Below are 22,743 nucleotides of genomic sequence, written 5' to 3'. Positions count from 1 at the left end.
TGCTTTTCTAGTGGCGATTTCAAGCAGCCATGCTGACACACATTGCACAGCCATTGTCAACTGTTGTCACTACGAGGAAGTAGGTCCAGAGCAATGACATGCAGCTGACACTGGAACACGCATGTTAACAGGAAGTGGTTAAAAGAGGCTAGAGGAGATCAACAGCACTGAGACAGGAAAAAAATAAAACCTTTGAAAACAAGATTTTTTTTTGGGGGGGGGGGGTATACATGCGCAGAGATAAAACTAAACATAATCCATTTAGGGTTGGCATTGTTTAAATAGAATTAATCTCCAGGCACGGATATATGTAAAACATTGCAATTTAAACACTTCACATTGTAAAAGTCAAACATTCACCTTTATGATGGAGTACAATGAGGTAACTTTCCATTCCATGGATAAGTTCCTCTGCTGCAAACACCCAACATGTCTGAATATCCAGGAGGTTCGCAAAAAGTCGGAGATTTACCTGAAGATTGTTTCAAGCTGGAGACTGGAGGTGAGATAACAAATCTGCACACTTTTCATTTTTTTGTAGGTATTGATGTGTTTGGGGTAATGTAAAGGAAACCATAATAATTGCTTCCCGTCTGACCACTTTAGCCATTTGCTGACCAGGCCTTTTTCTGACATTTGTTGTTTACAAGTAAAAAATCTGTAGTTTTTGCTAGAAAATTATTTGGAACCCCCAAATATTATATATATATATATATATATATATATATATATATATATATATATATATATATATATATATATATATCTATATCTATATATATATATATATATATATATATATCTATATCATTTATTAAGCGGAGACCCTAGAGAATAAAATGGCGGTCGTTGCATTTATATTTTGTCACACTGTATTTGCGCAGTAGTATTTCAAACGCAGTTTTTTAAAGAAAAAATGCACTTTAATGAATAAAAAAAACACAATATTTACCCCAAATTTTTTGTATAATGTGAACGATGATGTTATGCCAAGTAAATAGATACCCAACATCTCATGCTTTCAAATTGCGCACACTTGTGAAACGGCAACAGACTATGGTACCTAAAAAAAATCTCCATAGGCGACGCTTTAAATTTTATAAACTTAGGCGCTAGAATTATTGTTCTCGCTTTAATGATTGCAGCGATACTGCACGTGTGGTTTGAACACCATTTACATATGCGGTGCGACCTACGTATGCGTTAACTTCTGCAAGTGAGCACAGAGGGATAGGGCACAACTTTTTTTATTTTTACTATTTATTTTTCGATCACTTTTATTCCTATTACAAGGAATGTAAACATCCTATAAATGTGATTTTTGCTGGGATCACTTTTATCAGAAAGCCAGTTGCCTAAGGGAAGAAACGATACCGGAGTTATGACAGCTAGCGGCTTCCCAGTGTGGCGGTCGGCAAATAGTTAGAAAAATGTGCTACAGGAGAAGTGTCAATGTCTGGGACCCTATGTCACCCTTGTTCCATCAGGAATTCCTCCTCCTCTGTGTGAACAATTTTTACACCAGCCTGACACTTTTCTGACACCTTTAGCTGCAGTAAACTGTAGCTTGTGGTACAGTGCAAGTAAATCATAATGGCTTTCCACAAAGACTGGTCATCACAAAGCTGAAATGGAGGGAGGGGGAGTCGGCAAGTTTGCGCAATGAAGAAATTATGGCCTTTAAATGTAAGGATTAGCAGGATGTCTATGACGTTTCTTCCATCCACAAAGCCACCTCAGCGGAAATCCAGGGATGACATTGTCTGGTGCAAAAACCTAATTGCATACACAAATACATTCAATTATTGGGAGGTGTAGATTTAAATAACGAATAGATAAAGCCCTACCTGGCCAGTGGCCACCAGAAGATTAATTTGCTGGTTTAATAAAGTGTTCATCTACTTATTCAAATTGGTACATGTACAGGGCCATGGGAAGTATTGACTCTTTCCTAAAATATCAAGAAGAGGTTGTAACAGACCTTATTTACCAGCAAGGCCCTGCACCTGAAAACCCATGAGACACTTCTCCAATATTATCACCAAAACAGGCCAAAGACTCCCCAAAAATGTTGCGTATGCACCAAAGATGGAGTAAGGCGTGACACATTACTTCATCCCCAATTTCCCCTACAACCTGGCCTCTGCTTAGACTGCTTCTGTCTACCATACCTCACTACAATATCAGTGAAGGTGTGTCTGAACCCCCTTTATTTTGCCTGTACCTGATGCCCTGTGTACCGCCTGTTTTCTCAACCACGTTTCTGCCCGCTGCCTGACTATTTCCCTACATACTGATTATGCCTCTGCCTGCCTTCTGAACTGACCCTGGTCTGTTTATTGACCATGTTTCTGCCTGCCACCTGAATAGAACTTCTGTCTCCATATTGACCATGTCTCTGCCTGCTGCCTGAAATGACCCTGGCCTGTTAATCGACCATGTTTTTGCCTGCTGCCTGAACTGACCTTTTGCCTGCTTACTGACCATGTTGTTGCCTGCCGCTTGGACTGATCATTTGGCTATTTGCTGACCATGTCTCTGCCTGCTGCATGTACTGACCCTGGCCTGTTTATCGACCGTGATTCTGCCTGCTGTTTGGACCAATACTTTTCCTGTTTGCTGACCACGTCCCTCCCTTTCATCAGGTACATAATCCATCCAAACATTGAAAAAGTCTCACATGTGGCATTCCTATACTTGGCAAGAGAAGCAGATGGTGTTTTGGAGTGTAATTAGAAATGTGATAAGTAGTCAGGAAAATAGATGTGTAATTGTTAAACGGGTGCTCCTTGGATTTTGGGCTTCTCTATGTGGTTAGGGTGCGGAAAATTCTCACGCAGGATATCACCATATTTGGGATAAGTAGCAGAATGTGTTTTGGGGCTTAATTGTAAGTATGCCAATGCTGTGTGTTAAATGTTACTCCCTAACATAATTTACTTTCATAATTTTCCAAAGAATTTCGCCAAATATTACAACTTCAAAAAACGCACCCTGCCTCTTACTAAATGGCTTATGCCGCGTACACACAACCGTTTTTCATGACGTGAAAAATGCAATTCTTTTTAAACTAGTCATTAAAAACGATCGTGTGTAGGCTTCAGAGCATTTTTCGCAACGTGGAAAATGGGCATTAAAAATTTAGACGTCGTTTTTCACGTCGTGAAAAATGGTCGTGTGTAGGCTTTAACGACGGGGAAAATAATGCGCATGCTCAGAAGCAAGTTATGAGAAGGGAAATTTATATAATCAGGCCCAAAGGGTGGCGCCATTTGAATGGAACTTCCCCTTTTATAGTGCCGTCGTACATGTTGTACGTCACCACGCTTTGCTCGAGCATATTTTTTCACGATCGTGTGTAAGCAAGGTAGGATTGACAAGAATCACGTTGAGTGTGTACGCGGCATTAGACTGTCTACTTTCCAAAAAGGGGTAATTTTGGGGGCATTTATACCTATTATTTTTACCAATAAAATATAGCTGATTCAATTTTGACCTACTTTTTTGAAGAAATATTTATTTTCAACATTTTATAACAGAAACTAAGAAAAAACATTATTCCAGTCCTTTTTTTTTTTTCTTTCTTTTATATTGCAAAAAAAAAAAAAAAAACACAGTGGTGATTAAATACCACCAAATGAAAGCTCTATCAGTCTCAAAGAGTATAACATTAATTTGGGTAAAGTGTTGCATTACTGACTGAGTAATTGTCATTCAAAATGTGACAACACTGAGAAATGGCCTGGACTGAAAGGGAGTGAAGCCTAGTTCCTCCTTCAGTTGGTTAAAGTATAGTGCTAGAACAAGGTATTTTTTGTCACCGACCGCAAAAAGACTTGCAAATGCCCTCCATGAGTTGTAAACTTTTTTAGCAGCATAAGTTGCAGATCCTGCCCTTTTTTTGCACCCGCCCCTTTCCCTTTGACTGAAGCACCCAATGTAGCAGCTTCTTTTGCCTACCCCTCAACTTGGCTACAAATAACCCTTTCCCTTTAAGAGAAAGGATTTGTGGCTAAATGTTATATCCTCATCATACAGCACGGCACACAGGGGTTCTTTTCACAGACCATGGTTAGAATTAGAAGCAGGCTACCTTCATGTGATTGGACACTGGCAATAAAACTTGCAAGGGCTCTCCCTAGTGCGTTCTTTGAGACTCCAGTTTTCTGTCCCTAGATGGTGGACCTCATCTTCTTTGGAGAAGCTTTTTCTCTCCTTTTTTTTTTTCATTTGACACTTTTATCACTGCTACCATTGCCACCATGTGGGGGGATGTGTTGGGGGGGTTATTACTGTGTCCACCGACACAATGTTGGGGGTTATTATATCCACTGACAGCAACTGTGTCCACTGAAACCAATTTTGGGAGCTATTATTGCACTAACTGACACCAACACTGGGGTTATTTTACTCCATTGTCTTCATTGTGTGCATTGTGATACGCTGCAAAAAAATGCTACGGAACCAAAATTCTGGGGCATTGAGGTGTGAAAATGCACTGCTATTGTGAAAGTGTCAAGGGCTGCACTTAAGCCCTTCTAAATATTCAAGCTGACCACCACTGCTCGTAAATTAAATTCCACAAGTTTTTAGAATCTCTTATCTCTGTGCATATGTTCAGCAGTTTAGTGGTTAAAAGCTTTGTCAGCAGAGACTTTTTGTAAGAGGTCCTTCTATGCATTTCTTTTTTTTTTTTTTTTTGGTACGTTTCTATTTTGGAGAATGATACATTTATAAAGGACGGGAGGAAAAAGTGCTTGCGCTTCTGGAAACTCGGGCTAATCATTTCACTAGGTATTTAAGCGACTTCTTGCTTGGCCATTATCTTCTATAGTGGTTGTCTGTGCACCCCAGGAAGATGCACCCTCTCTGTGTCCTAAGGATCATTGGCAACGGGACAGAAAATGATGTGAAATACAAAGTTTTACAGTTGTCACAAGAGCATAAAAGAGGCAAATTCTTCCAATGGGAACACCAGTCCTGTACAATGTACTGTATGTATGGTTAACACTGACCCATGGAAGAGCCTGTTCCAACCACATAGAGCTGTGATAATGCATGTGCTGCAATTGTGTTTTTTTTTATTTTACCGCAAGTTCCCATGTTTGTGGCTTTGCTTTCTGCAAGTGCATGAGCACGGCAGCCCATTCATTTGAATGGGCTCTCGTTGCTACATTTTCTGCAGGGAAAAGGACTCTGTGCCTTTTAAAATGTGTCTGCACAACTCAAACTCCATTGAAGGCCAGGGCATGCATGAGATTACATGCTTTGCTGGGAAAAAATACTGGGAGAGGAACTCCCAGAGACAACGTGGTGGGCGATCTGGTCTCAGGCGGCAAAGAGCTCATACTGTACTCTCTACAAGAATGCCTAAAAATTCTCTATTTTTGGTACCTGGTGCCAGATGTGCTCCACACCATTTACCCCTCTTGTTCGGAAAGGTGTTGGCACTGACTGGATGATAGGGGTTCCCTGTACCACATTTACTGGAGCTGCCCCAGGCTTGTACCCTTCTGGGCAGAGACACGTGATTTGTTGTCACGCCTTTTGGGGGTACAGGTCCCCCTGACTCAAAAACTGTTTTTACTGGGTGTATTATCCCTGCAGATATCCAAAACGTCCAAAAAACTGCTTAGACACGTACTCACTGCTGCCCGGTGCCTGGTCGCCCTCCACTGGAAACGGCGCTCCCCACCCTTCCAGGAAGACCTATAGACTAGAATAAAAGATGTAGAAGTTATGGAAAAAATTACAGCTAGACTCCAGGATAGGTTGTAGATACACGATGAGGTCTGGGGGGAGTGGCACCGTCGGGAGGATCCGCCGTGAGCCGATGGTCGAGCCCCTGTTTTCGCCCTCTAGCCCCCCCCCCTTTTTCTTTCTCTATTTTCTTCGGGTCTAATTGAGACCTGCGGCAGATTGTTAATGGTTACTATTGTGTGTAGTTTGTCAGCTCTGTTTGCACGCCACTAGGATAGCTGTGTATTGATACAATGCAAGCACTGGCCAGTTTGTGGTCTGGCGATATGTGTACAAATGTATTCGATCTCTGTACTTTTGCTGACTAATATGATTAATAAAAACTGTTATTTGAAAAAAATAAAATAAAATGTGTCTGCACAGAAATCATATGGTGCTTTTGCACCATGCGATCTTCATGAGCGGGACAAAGCACTAAATTTGTTCAGGGTGTGTGTGGGTGCCATTAGGAGTCAATGACACCCCTGTGCATTTACTGTGCGGCTGTGGCAATGTGTGCGATTTACACGCACTCCCGCACCCACATAACTAAGATTTAAGTGCCATAAAAAAATGATAATGGTACTGCAACACTTCATACTTTGTTTTAGTGGGCTACCTTGTGTTACAGTAAGGAGCATATTACCCGAACCCAATAGTATAAGCAGGCCCTTAGCCCATTGTTTCTAATAAACAAACACCCTTGTGTACATAGCTATAGATTTTATCCCACAAGTTGTTCAGCAAGGTTGCCCATTGCAGCGTCCTATATAGAAATAGACAAAAGATAGATAATCTAAGGATTTTAAGATGGAACAGCAAACACAATGCGAGTCATTTATTTTAAAGCTAAAGTTCAAATTCTAGTATATATTTTATAGCCTTTATATATGTATATTTTAAAATGTATACTTTGAGCAAACTGCAATAAAACATAGCAATCGTGTTTTAACTACTTGCTTACTGGGCACATATACCCCCCTCCTGCCCAGGCGAAATTTCAGCTTCCGGCACTGCGTCGCTTTAACTGACAATTGCGCGGTCGTGCGACGTAGCTCCCAAACAATTGACGTCCTTTTTTCCCATAAATAGAGCTTTCTTTTGGTGGTATTTGATCACCTCTGCGGTTTTTATTTTTTGCGCTATAAACAAAAAAAGAGCGACAATTTTGAAAAAAAAAACCTATTTTTTACTTTTTGCTATAATAAATATCCCCCAAAAATATATAGAAAAACATTTTTTCCTCAGTTTAGGCCGATACGTATTATTCTACATATTTTTGGGGGAAAAAATCGCAATAAGCGACTGGTTTGCGCAAAAGGTATAGCGCCTACAAAATAGGGAACAGAATTATAATTTTTTTTTTTTACTTTTTCTTTTTACTAGTAATGGCGGCGATCTGCGATTTTTATTGGGACTGCGACCTTATGGCGGACACATCGGACACTTTTGACACATTTTTGGGACCATTCACATTTATACAGCGATTAGTGCTATAAATATGCACTGATTACTGTATAAATGTGACTGGCAGGGAAGGGGTTAACACTAGGGGGCGAGGAAGGGGTTAATTGTGTACCCCGCATGGTGTTTCTAACTGTGGGGGGAGGTGACTGACTGGGGGAGGTGATCGATCTGTGTCCCTTGTACATCTTGTACGGTCTCCTCTATCCCTGACAGGACGTGGATCTAGTTATTTCGTTAGTTAGTTAGTTATCTCGTTAGTTAGTTAGTTTGTTAGTTTGTTAGTTAGTTATCTCGTTAGTTAGTTAGTTCATTAGTTCGTTATCTCGTTAGTTCATTAGTTCGTTATCTCGTTGGTTCATTCGTTATCTCGTTAGTTAGTTATCTCGTTAGTTAACTCGTTAGTTATCTCGTTAGTTAGTTCGTTAGTTCTTTAGTTAGTTTGTTAGTTATCTCGTTAGTTAGTTATCTCGTTAGTTAGTTATCTCGTTAGTTAGTTATCTCGTTAGTTAGTTATCTCGTTAGTTAGTTATCTCGTTAGTTAGTTATCTCATTAGTTCGTTAGTTAGTTTGTTAGTTATCTCGTTAGTTAGTTATCTCGTTAGTTAGTTATCTCATTAGTTCGTTAGTTAGTTTGTTAGTTATCTCGTTAGTTCGTTAGTTATCTTGTTAGTTCGTTAGTTATCTTGTTAGTTCGTTAGTTCATTAGTTATCTCGTTAGTTTGTTAGTTATCTCGTTAGGTAGTTATCTTGTTTGTTAATTAGTTTGTTAATTAGTTAGTTAATTAGTTTGTTAGTTAATTAGTTTGTTAGTTAATTAGTTTGTTAGTTAATTAGTTTGTTAGTTAGTTTGTTAGTTCGTTAGTTATCTCGTTAGTTAGTTATCTTGTTAGTTCGTTCGTTAGTTAATTAGTTTGTTAGTTAATTAGTTTGTTAGTTAATTAGTTTGTTAGTTAATTAGTTTGTTAGTTAATTAGTTCGTTAGTTATCTCGTTGGTTAATTAGTTTGTTAGTTAATTAGTTAATGAGTTAATTAGTTCGTTAGTTAATTAGTTCGTTAGTTATCTCGTTGGTTAATTAGTTTGTTAGTTAATTAGTTTGTTAGTTAATTAGTTTGTTAGTTAATTAGTTTGTTAGTTAATTAGTTTGTTAGTTAGTTTGTTAGTTCGTTAGTTATCTCGTTAGTTAGTTATCTTGTTAGTTCGTTCGTTAGTTAATTAGTTTGTTAGTTAATTAGTTTGTTAGTTAATTAGTTTGTTAGTTAATTAGTTTGTTAGTTAATTAGTTCGTTAGTTATCTCGTTGGTTAATTAGTTTGTTAGTTAATTAGTTTGTTAGTTAATTAGTTTGTTAGTTAATTAGTTTGTTAGTTAATTAGTTTGTTAGTTAATTAGTTTGTTAGTTAATTAGTTTGTTAATTAGTTAATTAGTTCGTTAGTTATCTCGTTAGTTAGTTTGTTAGTTAATGAGTTAGTTTGTTAGTTAATTAGTTCGTTAGTTATCTCAGTTAGTTAGTTCGTTTGTTAGTTATCTCGTTAGTTCGTTAGTTATCTTGTTAGTTCGTTAGTTATCTTGTTAGTTCGTTAGTTCATTAGTTATCTCGTTAGTTTGTTAGTTATCTCGTTAGGTAGTTATCTTGTTTGTTAATTAGTTTGTTAATTAGTTTGTTAATTAGTTAGTTAATTAGTTTGTTAGTTAATTAGTTTGTTAGTTAATTAGTTTGTTAGTTAATTAGTTTGTTAGTTAATTAGTTTGTTAGTTAATTAGTTTGTTAGTTAATTAGTTTGTTAGTTAGTTTGTTAGTTCGTTAGTTATCTCGTTAGTTAGTTATCTTGTTAGTTCGTTCGTTAGTTAATTAGTTTGTTAGTTAATTAGTTTGTTAGTTAATTAGTTTGTTAGTTAATTAGTTCGTTAGTTAATTAGTTCGTTAGTTATCTCGTTGGTTAATTAGTTTGTTGGTTAATTAGTTTGTTGGTTAATTAGTTTGTTGGTTAATTAGTTTGTTGGTTAATTAGTTTGTTAGTTAATTAGTTTGTTAGTTAATTAGTTTGTTAGTTAATTAGTTCGTTAGTTAATTAGTTCGTTAGTTAATTAGTTCGTTAGTTAATTAGTTTGTTAGTTAATTAGTTTGTTAGTTTGTTAGTTTGTTAGTTTGTTAGTTCGTTAGTTATCTCGTTAGTTAGTTATCTTGTTAGTTCGTTCGTTAGTTAATTAGTTTGTTAGTTAATTAGTTTGTTAGTTAATTAGTTTGTTAGTTAATTAGTTAATTAGTTAATTAGTTAATTAGTTTGTTAGTTATCTCGTTGGTTAGTTTGTTAGTTAATTAGTTAATGAGTTAATTAGTTAATGAGTTAATTAGTTCGTTGGTTAATTAGTTTGTTGGTTAATTAGTTTGTTGGTTAATTAGTTTGTTGGTTAATTAGTTTGTTGGTTAATTAGTTTGTTGGTTAATTAGTTTGTTGGTTAATTAGTTTGTTAGTTATCTCGTTGGTTAATTAGTTTGTTAGTTAATTAGTTCGTTAGTTATCTCGTTAGTTAGTTTGTTAGTTAATTAGTTAATGAGTTAATTAGTTCGTTAGTTAATTAGTTCGTTAGTTATCTCGTTGGTTAATTAGTTTGTTGGTTAATTAGTTTGTTGGTTAATTAGTTTGTTGGTTAATTAGTTTGTTGGTTAATTAGTTCGTTAGTTAATTAGTTCGTTAGTTAATTAGTTTGTTAGTTAATTAGTTTGTTAGTTAATTAGTTCGTTAGTTAATTAGTTCGTTAGTTAATTAGTTCGTTAGTTAATTAGTTCGTTAGTTCGTTAGTTAATTAGTTTGTTAGTTAATTAGTTAATGAGTTAGTTTGTTAGTTAATTAGTTTGTTAGTTAATTAGTTTGTTAGTTAATTAGTTTGTTAGTTAATTAGTTTGTTAGTTAATTAGTTTGTTAGTTAATTAGTTTGTTAGTTATCTCGTTAGTTAGTTATCTTGTTAGTTCGTTTGTTAGTTAATTAGTTTGTTAGTTAATTAGTTTGTTAGTTAATTAGTTTGTTAGTTAATTAGTTCGTTAGTTAATTAGTTCGTTAGTTAATTAGTTTGTTAGTTAATTAGTTCGTTAGTTAATTAGTTAATTAGTTCGTTAGTTATCTCGTTAGTTAGTTTGTTAGTTAATTAGTTAATGAGTTAATTAGTTTGTTAGTTAATTAGTTCGTTAGTTATCTCAGTTAGTTAGTTAGTTTGTTAGTTATCTCGTTAGTTTGTTAGTTAGTTATCTCGTTAGTTTGTTAGTTAGTTATCTCGTTAGTTAATTCGTTCATTAGTAAATTAGTTCATTAGTTAATTAGTTTGTTAGTTATCTCGTTAGTTAGTTTGTTAGTTAATTAGTTAATGAGTTAATTAGTTTGTTAGTTAATTAGTTCGTTAGTTATCTCAGTTAGTTAGTTCGTTTGTTAGTTATCTCGTTAGTTAGTTATCTTGTTAGTTCGTTAGTAAGTCAGTTTGTTAGTTAATTAGTTCATTAGTTATCTCGTTAGTTAGTTTGTTAGTTAGTTAGTTAGTTAATTAGTTCATTAGTTAATTAGTTAATTAGTTTGTTAGTTAATTAGTTTGTTAGTTAATTAGTTAATTAGTTAATTAGTTAGTTATCTCAGTTAGTTAGTTCGTTAGTTGGTAAGTTTGTTAGTTATCTTGTTAGTTAGTTTGTTTGTTAGTTAATTAGTTCGTTAGTTATCTCGTTAGTTTGTTAGTTATCTCGTTAGTTCATTCGTTAGTTCATTAGTTAATTAGTTCGTTAGTATATTAGTTCGTTAGTTATCTCAGTTAGTTTGTTAGTTGGTAAGTTTTTTTTAAAGGGTACATTTTATTGTACATATTAATAGTATCATACAAGGATACAACACAGTACACATTTTGTACAACATACGTCAAGTACATCAACTACTGATTATAGAGTCATCCAGTTTACAGCTCGGATCTTGAGACACATTGCATGTAAAGAAAAAAACAACAGAAAAACATAGACCATAAACAGAAATCATAATGGAACATTATCACCTGTCCTATGCCATGCCCTCAGTGTGCAATCAACTGATACCATCCAGCGCTCAACTTGGTTACAGGGCTCCTCCCACCTCTCTAGCCACCTGATAATTGCTAATCTTTATGCCCCTGCATCCTCCCCCGACACCCTTTCCACCCATCTAGCCCATACTTTATCAAATTTTTTAGGACAACCTCTGGCAATACAGGTCAACTTATACATAGGCACGGCCCTATTTACCAGGACCACCCATTCTTGTAAGGACGGGGGTGACGGATTCTTCCATTTAAGGGCCACTGCTTTCTTTGCGTAGCAAAACAGTACTCTAAGCAGATTTTTCTGTGAGTTTGATATTTCCTCCTCTTCCAGATCCCCTAAGAGACATCTGGCCGGGGAGTAAATGTTTGGAAGCTCCATAGTATCCTCAAGAAATTTTAGTATTTCCCTCCAGAAGCTCTCCTCCCGGGGGCATAGCCATATCATATGAAAGAAATCTCCCTCTGCTGTATGGCGGCGAGGGCAGTCTGATGATTCCCGTCTACCCATCTTGTGTAGACGCCTGGGAGTATAGTAAATTCTATGAAGATAGTTGAACTGAGTCAACTTGTCTCTAGCTGAGATTACCGAGGGTACCAACGTATGCAGAACCTCCGACCATGTCTCTTCCGTGAGGGACGGTATATCTTCCTGCCACTGCGACAGCACCCTCCTCATTCTAGGAGAGGACGATGTCAACAGCATAACGTAATATTTGGAGATCAACTGTATGTTCCCCATCAATTAATATCCTTTCCACTCTAGAAGGGGAGAGCGCCACCACCCCCCTGCCATATTGGGCATTTACCGCATGACGCAGCTGAAGGTACCGAAAGAAGAATGTGTTGGGGACCCCATATTCCGATTTCAAATCCACAAAGGTCTTAAAGACCCCATCTCTTAATAGTTGATGAGCGTACTTAACCCCATATGCAGCCCAGCACAACCCATCTGGTACCTGAAATATCTCCCGAAGTTGGGGATTATGCCACAGAGGAGCATTGGGGGACATCTCCAGAGCAGTACCCCCCACCCTAGCATTACACGTATGAAAGATTTTATACGCCAGTTTTAACAAACCTGCCCCCTGCTCCGGGTATGGGCCATTCCTATAGAGGACATTAATGAGTCCCTCATACGAATGGACCAGGGCCGCCTGGGTCGCCACCGAGGCCATGTCCACGTTAGGGAACCCCCACCAGTGCACATGCGTGAGTTGGGCAGCCAGGTAGTAACATTGCAGATTAGGTAGGGCCAGTCCTCCCACCCGTACCGGCAAGTACAGTGTGTCCAGCGCCACTCTGGCGGGCTTAGGGCCCCAGAGAAACGCCGAGAGCATCCTATTGATTCCTGTGAACCACGTCTTGGGGATGTAAACTGGTGCATGCCAAAACAGGTACAGGAACCTGGGCAGGTAAATCATCTTAAACACGTTAATTCGACCCAGGAGACCCAGTGGCAGCTTAGCCCAGGTCTGCAGGCTCTCCCTCAATCTCACCTTCATGGGGGTCAAATTGTTAGTTATGTAAGTTTGGATCGGCAGTTGAATCTCCACTCCCAAATAACGAAATTTAGAGACTATTTTCAGTGGGGCCCCCGGGGCAGGATCAAAAGGAAACAGAATGGATTTATTCCAATTCACCTTGAAACCTGAGAACCGGCCAAACTCTGAAATAACATCTAGGGTCCTGGGCAACGAATCCTCCGTGTCAGACAGATACACCAGCATGTCATCCGCATATAGGGATGTCTTCTCTTCCAGCTCATTGACCGCACACCCCTTCACACCCACATCCTCTCTCAACAGAGCCGCCAGCGGCTCTATAGCCAGGGCAAAAAGGAGTGGGGACAATGGGCACCCCTGTCGAGTGCCCCTCGCTATGCTGAATGAATCTGTGACTGTATTGTTGACCCTGATCCTGGCCCTTGGCTCGGCATACAGTATCTGCACCCACTTTATAAACCTAGGACCGAACCCCAGCCTCCCAAGGACAGCCACCAAAAATGGCCATTCAATGGAGTCAAACGCTTTCTGCGTATCGAGGGACATCACCACCCGAGTATCCGGCGTGGGTCCCCTAGTTTGTAGGATGGTAAATAGTCGGCGGAGATTGATGGCCGTCGAACGTTCTGGTATGAATCCCGTCTGATCGCGATGTATCACCGACGCAATCACCTTATTCAGTCGCTTGGCCAGTAGTTTGGCTAGAATTTTGGCGTCTGCATTGATCAGGGATCAAAGGTCCTTGTGCGGCTTAGGGATCAGCACTATAAGTGCCTCTCGCAGAGATTCAGGGAGCACCCCCCCCGGTACGCGTCCATATACATCTTGAGCAGTTGGGGAGCCAGGCTTTCTGCATATGTGGAGTACCACTCTGCAGGGAACCCGTCCATACCCGGGGTCTTGTTTGGGTTCAAGGAATTCATGGCCGATATCACCTCCTCTACTGTGAGAGGACCATCTAGGTCTTCCGCCACCCCTCCCGAAAGCTCCAGAAGGGGTATTGGAGCCAGATACTCCCGGACTACCTCTGTGGTATAGTCGACCTTTGAGGTGTATAGATCAGAGTAAAAGGCCACAAAGGCCTCGGCTATGTCCGTCTGTGACGTGCACAGCTGCATCTGTACATTATATATTCTTGGGATAGAAGTTGGCGATTGGTGGGAATGGGCCAAGTAGGCCAACAACTTACTGTTTTTGTCCCCAAATTCAAACACCCTTTGAGCCTGGTATAGCGATTTTTTCTGCGTTTTTTCTACCAGGACCAAATCCAGCAGTCTCATATTCTCTCTCCATTTCCTATGGGTTTCAGGGTTGGGATTTTTTATGTAGTCAACCTCCACCTCAGCAGCTACCTGCTCCGCCTCCCTGACATTCCATTCCCTGTCAGATTGGAAATGTTTAACTTCAGCCCTGACTATACCCCTAAGCGAAGCCTTAAACGCCTCCCACTGGCACCTCCCCTCTGTTTTCCAGCCAGAAAGTGTTAATGGACCTGGCTACGGACCGCTCAAAATACTCCTCCTTGAGCCACAGAGGGCTCAGTCTCCATTGTGCATAGCCTCGGGGTCTCTCCATATCAATAGTAATAAGCAAAGGGGAGTGATCAGAGACGGCCCTTGGCAGGTACTGAACTCCCACCACCCGCGGAAGAAGTGCAGTGGATACAAAACACATATCTAACCTAGAGAGGGTGTTAAAGGTGGAGGAATAACATGAGTATGCCTTAGTATCCGGGTGCCTCCAACGCCAGGCCTCCTCCAAATCATAGTGTTTCACACATGCTTCTAATGGTGACCCCCTCACAGCCGCCATCCCAAAGCTGTCCTTATCCGGAGATAACACAGCGTTCATATCTCCGGCTAAGATAAGTGGTCCCTCTGCCATCTGAACTACTTCCGCCATCATTGCATCCCACACCTCAACTGTAAACGGGGGCGGCATGTAGATCGCCACCAGGGTGTACATCTGATTATTAATACACAGCACCAGGGCCACATACCTACCCAGGGGGTCCAGTTTCACGGATTTGGTCGTGAATAACAGGAATTTACAGATAAGAACCGAGACCCCCCTGGCATAATTGGAATAAGTGGAGTGGAATGCCCTGCCGACAAAGGCCCTATGGAGCGCCAGTGTCCTGGAACCCACCAGATGCGTCTCCTGGAGAAATATCACCTGTGGCTTACGTTTCATAATATATTTGAACACCAAGGCCCGTTTAATCTTAGAATTCAGCCCCCGCACATTCCAGGACAATAGATTAAGGGTCTGCATCATAGCATTCACAGAAAAGGGGGGGACCCCCAGGGCCTCCTACAGCAGGATAAAGTGAGAGCGGAGGGGCCCCCTGGTGGAGCACCAACATCATCGGCACACTCAAGCGCACTGCATTATAGATCAGTATAGGGCACATATTCTTATATACATAAGTACATTGCTGGGTAAACACATGCAATTGAGGACCAGGGTCTCTGGACCGCAGAGAATTGACAGGTAGGCCAAAATACTTGAAAAAATTGAAAAAAAAGAACCAAAAAAAGAGAAAACACAAGAACTGTCCCGGATCCAGATTCACGGATCCTAACTCCCGTTCCCCCCACCCTGCCTGCAGCCTCTAACATCCCACAGGCTTCACCCCAAAACAGTAACCAGAAAATGTCTCCCTAAGAGGGGGGTATTCTCCCTGCACCAGCCGGGCAGGAAAACTTAGGGTTAAGTATGTGAGTTCACGTAGAGCAGAAACATGACCGCTATAGATGAAGGACCCTCAGCAGTAGGTCTCAAAGCCGCATTGTCCATCAGGAAGGCTGGAACACTCAGGCTATATTGGGGCCTAGAGAGCAGCCGCTCTTGTACTAAGGATTCAAGAAAAAAAAAAAACCGAGGAGGATAATAAAAAAATTATTATGACCGTCACTCATCCCTGGGGATGTCCCCCAGGCTCACCAAGGGGCAGGAGCATCAAGGGGCACGCAGAAGTCTTACCCATGTCCCAGCGATTCCAGCCATCTCTTTGCTTCCTTGGGCGACATGAAGAACTGTGTTTGGCCCTTGTGCACCACCCGAAGTTTGGCCGGGTATAGCATGCTGTACGGCAGGCTCCGTTCCCTCAGGCGCTGCTTCACGCTCTGGAAAGCCGCTCTCTGCTTCTGTGTAGCCGCCGAAAAATCCGGAAATATGGAAATGCGGTTGTTGTTGTAGAGCAGATCAGGCATATTACAGGCCTTGCGTAGGATGGTCTCCTTATCCTTAAAATATAGGAAGCGGGCTAGCATGGGTCTGGGGAATCTTCCTGGCGGTGGAGCTCTCATGGGGACTCTGTGAGCCCTTTCTATAGCAAACAGGTTGGAAAAGCTGTCTTCACCAAAGATTTGCTTGAGCCAGGATAGCAGAAACTCCTCCGGGTTCTTCCCCTCCGAGCCCTCCAGGAATCCCAGGAACCGCAGGTTGTTTCTTTGCATTCTGTCCTCAATGTCCCCCATTTTGGCCTCCTGGGACTTGTAGTCCGCCGCCATATCTCTCACCTTCACCATCAGGGGGTTGAGATCATCCTCCACTGCGCTGATTCTCTGCTCCGCCTGCGACACCCTGTGTCTCGTTAGTTGGTAAGTTTGTTAGTTATCTTGTTAGTTAATTCGTTAGTTAGTTATCTCGTTGGTTAGTTCGTTAGTTATCTTGTTAGTTTGTTATCTCGTTTGTTAGTTAGTTTGTTAGTTATCTCGTTAGTTTGTTAGTTCGTTAGTTCGTTAGTTCGTTAGTTATCTCGTTAGTTAGTTATCTCGTTAGTTAGTTATCTCGTTAGTTAGTTATCTCGTTAGTTCTTTAGTTATCTCGTTAGTTAATTAGTTCGTTAGTTAGTTAGTTAGTTAGTTTGTTAGTTTGTTAGTTAATCAGTTAGTTAGTTAGTTCGTTAGTTAGTTCGTTAGTTAGTTCGTTAGTTAGTTCGTTAGTTAGTTCGTTAGTTATCTCGTTAGTTAGTTATCTCGTTAGTTAGTTATCTCGTTAGTTCTTTAGTTATCTCGTTAGTTAATTAGTTTGTTAGTTAGTTCGTTAGTTAATTAGTTCGTTAGTTAATTAGTTTGATAGTTAATTAGTTTGTTAGTTAATTAGTTTGTCCATTAGTTAATTAGTTTGTTCGTTAGTTAATTAGTTTGTTAATTAATTAGTTTGTTAGTTAATTAGTTCGTTAGTTAATTCGTTCGTTAGTTATCTCGTTAGTTAATTAGTTTGTTAGTTAATTAGTTCGTTAGTTAATTAGTTTGTTAGTTAATTAGTTCTAACGAGATAACTAACAAACTAATTAACTGACAAACTAACTAACGAACTAATTAACTAACGAACAAACTAACAAACGAATTAACTAACTAGATAACTATCTAACTAACGAGATAATTAACTAACGTTAGTTAATTAGTTTGTTAGTTAATTAGTTCGTTAGTTAATTAGTTCGTTAGTTAATTAGTTCGTTAGTTAATTAGTTCGTTAGTTTGTTAGTTATCTTGTTAGTTATCTCGTTAGTTCATTAGTTAGTTAGTTTGTTAGTTATCTCGTTAGTTCATTAGTTAGTTCGAACTAACAAACTAACTAATGAACTAACTAACGAGATAACTAACGAACTAACAAACTGACTAACTTACTAACTAACAAACTTACTAACTAACAAACTAACGAACTAATTAACTAACAAACTAATTAACTAACGTTAGTTAATTATCTCGTTAGTTATCTAGTTAGTTAATTAGTTAGTTAATTTGTTAGTTCGTTCGTTAGTTAGTTAATTAGTTCTAACAAACTAATTAACGAGATAACTAACAAACTAATTAACTAACGAACTAATTAACGAGATAACTAACGAGATAACTAACACACTAATTAACTAACAAACTAACTAACGAATTAACTAACTAACTAGATAACTAACTAACTAGATAACTAACTAACTAGATAACTAACTAACGAGATAACTAACTAACGAACTAACTAACGAGATAACTAACAAACTTACTAACAAACTAACTAACGAACTAATTAACTAACTAACGAACTAATTAACTAACGTTAGTTAATTATCTTGTTATATTAGTTATATTTTTGGGGGGGGAAAATCGCAAAAAGCGACTGGTTTGCGCAAAAGGTATAGCGCCTACAAAATAGATGAAGGACCCTCAGCAGTAGGTCTCAAAGCCGCATTGTCCATCAGGAAGGCTGGAACACTCAGGCTATATTGGGGCCTAGAGAGCAGCCGCTCTTGTACTAAGGATTCAAGAAAAAAAAAAAACCGAGGAGGATAATAAAAAAATTATTATGACCGTCACTCATCCCTGGGGATGTCCCCCAGGCTCACCAAGGGGCAGGAGCATCAAGGGGCACGCAGAAGTCTTACCCATGTCCCAGCGATTCCAGCCATCTCTTTGCTTCCTTGGGCGACATGAAGAACTGTGTTTGGCCCTTGTGCACCACCCGAAGTTTGGCCGGGTATAGCATGCTGTACGGCAGGCTCCGTTCCCTCAGGCGCTGCTTCACGCTCTGGAAAGCCGCTCTCTGCTTCTGTGTAGCCGCCGAAAAATCCGGAAATATGGAAATGCGGTTGTTGTTGTAGAGCAGATCAGGCATATTACAGGCCTTGCGTAGGATGGTCTCCTTATCCTTAAAATATAGGAAGCGGGCTAGCATGGGTCTGGGGAATCTTCCTGGCGGTGGAGCTCTCATGGGGACTCTGTGAGCCCTTTCTATAGCAAACAGGTTGGAAAAGCTGTCTTCACCAAAGATTTGCTTGAGCCAGGATAGCAGAAACTCCTCCGGGTTCTTCCCCTCCGAGCCCTCCAGGAATCCCAGGAACCGCAGGTTGTTTCTTTGCATTCTGTCCTCAATGTCCCCCATTTTGGCCTCCTGGGACTTGTAGTCCGCCGCCATATCTCTCACCTTCACCATCAGGGGGTTGAGATCATCCTCCACTGCGCTGATTCTCTGCTCCGCCTGCGACACCCTGTGTCTCGTTAGTTGGTAAGTTTGTTAGTTATCTTGTTAGTTAATTCGTTAGTTAGTTATCTCGTTGGTTAGTTCGTTAGTTATCTTGTTAGTTTGTTATCTCGTTTGTTAGTTAGTTTGTTAGTTATCTCGTTAGTTTGTTAGTTCGTTAGTTCGTTAGTTCGTTAGTTATCTCGTTAGTTAGTTATCTCGTTAGTTAGTTATCTCGTTAGTTAGTTATCTCGTTAGTTCTTTAGTTATCTCGTTAGTTAATTAGTTCGTTAGTTAGTTAGTTAGTTAGTTTGTTAGTTTGTTAGTTAATCAGTTAGTTAGTTAGTTCGTTAGTTAGTTCGTTAGTTAGTTCGTTAGTTAGTTCGTTAGTTAGTTCGTTAGTTATCTCGTTAGTTAGTTATCTCGTTAGTTAGTTATCTCGTTAGTTCTTTAGTTATCTCGTTAGTTAATTAGTTTGTTAGTTAGTTCGTTAGTTAATTAGTTCGTTAGTTAATTAGTTTGATAGTTAATTAGTTTGTTAGTTAATTAGTTTGTCCATTAGTTAATTAGTTTGTTCGTTAGTTAATTAGTTTGTTAATTAATTAGTTTGTTAGTTAATTAGTTCGTTAGTTAATTCGTTCGTTAGTTATCTCGTTAGTTAATTAGTTTGTTAGTTAATTAGTTCGTTAGTTAATTAGTTTGTTAGTTAATTAGTTCTAACGAGATAACTAACAAACTAATTAACTGACAAACTAACTAACGAACTAATTAACTAACGAACAAACTAACAAACGAATTAACTAACTAGATAACTATCTAACTAACGAGATAATTAACTAACGTTAGTTAATTAGTTTGTTAGTTAATTAGTTCGTTAGTTAATTAGTTCGTTAGTTAATTAGTTCGTTAGTTAATTAGTTCGTTAGTTTGTTAGTTATCTTGTTAGTTATCTCGTTAGTTCATTAGTTAGTTAGTTTGTTAGTTATCTCGTTAGTTCATTAGTTAGTTCGAACTAACAAACTAACTAATGAACTAACTAACGAGATAACTAACGAACTAACAAACTGACTAACTTACTAACTAACAAACTTACTAACTAACAAACTAACGAACTAATTAACTAACAAACTAATTAACTAACGTTAGTTAATTATCTCGTTAGTTATCTAGTTAGTTAATTAGTTAGTTAATTTGTTAGTTCGTTCGTTAGTTAGTTAATTAGTTCTAACAAACTAATTAACGAGATAACTAACAAACTAATTAACTAACGAACTAATTAACGAGATAACTAACGAGATAACTAACACACTAATTAACTAACAAACTAACTAACGAATTAACTAACTAACTAGATAACTAACTAACTAGATAACTAACTAACTAGATAACTAACTAACGAGATAACTAACTAACGAACTAACTAACGAGATAACTAACAAACTTACTAACAAACTAACTAACGAACTAATTAACTAACTAACGAACTAATTAACTAACGTTAGTTAATTATCTTGTTATATTAGTTATATTTTTGGGGGGGGAAAATCGCAAAAAGCGACTGGTTTGCGCAAAAGGTATAGCGCCTACAAAATAGGGAACAGAATTATAATTTTTTTTTTTACTTTTTCTTTTTACTAGTAATGGCGGCGATCTGAGATTTTTATTGGGACTGCGACCTTATGGCGGACACATCGGACACTTTTGACACATTTTTGGGACCATTCACATTTATACAGCGATTAGTGCTATAAATATGCACTGATTACTGTATAAATGTGACTGGCATCTCATTAGTTAATTAGTTTGTTAGTTAATTAGTTTGTTAGTTAGTAAGTTTGTTAGTTATCTCGTTAGTTAGTTCGTTAGTTAGTTTGTTAGTTAGTTATCTTGTTATTTCAATAGTTAGTTAATTAGTTTGTTAGTTAATTAGTTTGTTAGTTAACTAACTAACAAACTAATTAACTAACAAACTAATTAACAAACTAATTAACTAACGTTAGTTAATTATCTCGTTAGTTAATTCGTTAGTTAATTCGTTAGTTAATTCGTTAGTTAATTTGTTCGTTAGTTAGTTCGTTCGTTAATTAGTTTGTTAGTTAATTAGTTTGTTAGTTAATTAGTTCTAACAAGATAACTAACAAACTAATTAACTAACAAACTAACTAACGAACAAACTAACTAACGAATTAACTAACTAGATAACTAACTAACAAGATAATTAACTAACGTTAGTTAATTAGTTCGTTAGTTAATTAGTTAGTTTGTTAGTTATCTTGTTAGTTAGTTATCTTGTTAGTTCATTAGTTAGTTCGTTAGTTAGTTATCTTGTTAGTTCATTAGTTAGTTTGAACTAACAAACTAACTAACTAATGAACTAACTAACGAGATAACTAACTAACGAACTAACTAACAAACTTACTAACTAACAAACTTACTAACTAACAAACTAACGAACTAATTAACTAACAAACTAATTAACTAACGTTAGTTAATTATCTCGTTAGTTATCTAGTTAGTTAATTCGTTAGTTAATTTGTTAGTTCGTTAGATAACTAACAAACTAATTAACTAACGAACTAATTAACGAGATAACTAACAAACTAATTAACTAACTAACGAATTAACTAACTAACTAGATAACTAACTAACTAGATAACTAACGAGATAACTAACGAACTAACTAACGAGATAACTAACAAACTTACTAACTAACGAACTAATTAACTAACTAACAAACTAATTAACTAACGTTAGTTAATTATCTCGTTATATTAGTTATATTTTTGGGGGGAAAAAATCGCAAAAAGCGACTGGTTTGCGCAAAAGGTATAGCGCCTACAAAATAGGGAACAGAATTATAATTTTTTTTTTACTTTTTCTTTTTACTAGTAATGGCGGCGATCTGCGATTATTATTGGGACTGCGACCTTATGGCGGACACATCGGACACTTTTGACACATTTTTGGGACCATTCACATTTATACAGCGATTAGTGCTATAAATATGCACTGATTACTGTATAAATGTGACTGGCAGGGAAGGGGTTAACACTAGGGGGCGAGGAAGGGGTTAATTGTGTACCCCGCATGGTGTTTCTAACTGTGGGGGGAGGTGACTGACTGGGGGAGGTGACCGATCTGTGTCCCTTGTACATCTTGTACGGTCTCCTCTATCCCTGACAGGACGTGGATCTAATTATCTTGTTAGTTAGTTAGTTATCTCGTTGGTTTGTTATCTCGTTAGTTAGTTAGTTCGTTCGTTAGTTAGTTCGTTAGTTAGTTATCTCGTTAGTTAGTTCATTAGTTAGTTACCTTGTTAGTTCATTAGTTATCTCGTTAGTTTGTTAGTTATCTCGTTAGTTATCTCGTTAGTTATCTCGTTAGTTATCTCGTTAGTTATCTCGTTAGTTATCTCGTTAGTTATCTCGTTAGTTCGTTAGTTATCTTGATAGTTAGTTTGTTCGTTAGTTATCACGTTAGTTAGTTATCTCGTTAGTTAGTTATCTCGTTAGTTATCTTGTTAGTTCGTTAGTTAGTTCGTTAGTTAGTCGTGGGGACGATGAGGACGTGACGTGACGTGGCGTGAGTGAGGTGGGAGGTGCCGGACGGCTCCATGGCGGCAGGAGACACACGCCGTTCTGAGGCTCCGTCAGCACCGCTCGTGGCCCCGCAGACTACAGCGTGAGAGGCCGGGATCTGCGAGGAACGAGCGGGTGCCTCATCCCCGCCCGGGACCAGACATACTCAGGGGTCCTTACCTGAAAAGCGCCGGTGAACGAGCTCCCGCTGGACACGCTGCGCCGGAGAAACTAAAGCTGCCGCGCACTCAGCGCTGGAGGAAAGGAAGCTGGTTAGCAGCCTGAGCGGTGATATGCTGTGCGGGGTTCTCAGAAGCCCATCGGAGACACGCAGCCGGGCAGCGGCCCAGGAGGATAATCAAAGGGACTGGTGAGGCGCTCAGTAGAGCCGAGTCTGATCGGGTCCCGCCCCGTGACCCCCCCTCCCGTTTGTTATGATACTGCTC

General features: G+C 38.7%; 1 protein-coding gene across 1 annotated transcript in view; it reads left to right on the top strand.

The window, feature by feature from the left end:
- The first annotated feature begins 400 nt into the window (after positions 1 to 400).
- Positions 401 to 22,743, top strand: part of LOC120932694 (sodium- and chloride-dependent GABA transporter 2-like) — a 131,038-nt gene continuing 108,695 nt past the window's right edge. Inside the window, exon 1 of the mRNA XM_040345258.1 lies at positions 401 to 502. Within this exon, the coding sequence (XP_040201192.1) occupies positions 430 to 502 (73 nt within the window). The 5' untranslated portion in view covers positions 401 to 429. The remainder of the gene's footprint in view (positions 503 to 22,743) is intronic.

This window comes from Rana temporaria, chromosome 3, assembly GCF_905171775.1.
Source record: "Rana temporaria chromosome 3, aRanTem1.1, whole genome shotgun sequence".
In the NCBI taxonomy this organism is placed as follows: Eukaryota; Metazoa; Chordata; class Amphibia; order Anura; family Ranidae; genus Rana; species Rana temporaria.
Note: the sequence above shows the minus strand (reverse complement) of the source record. Positions and strands in the feature narration are given on the sequence as shown.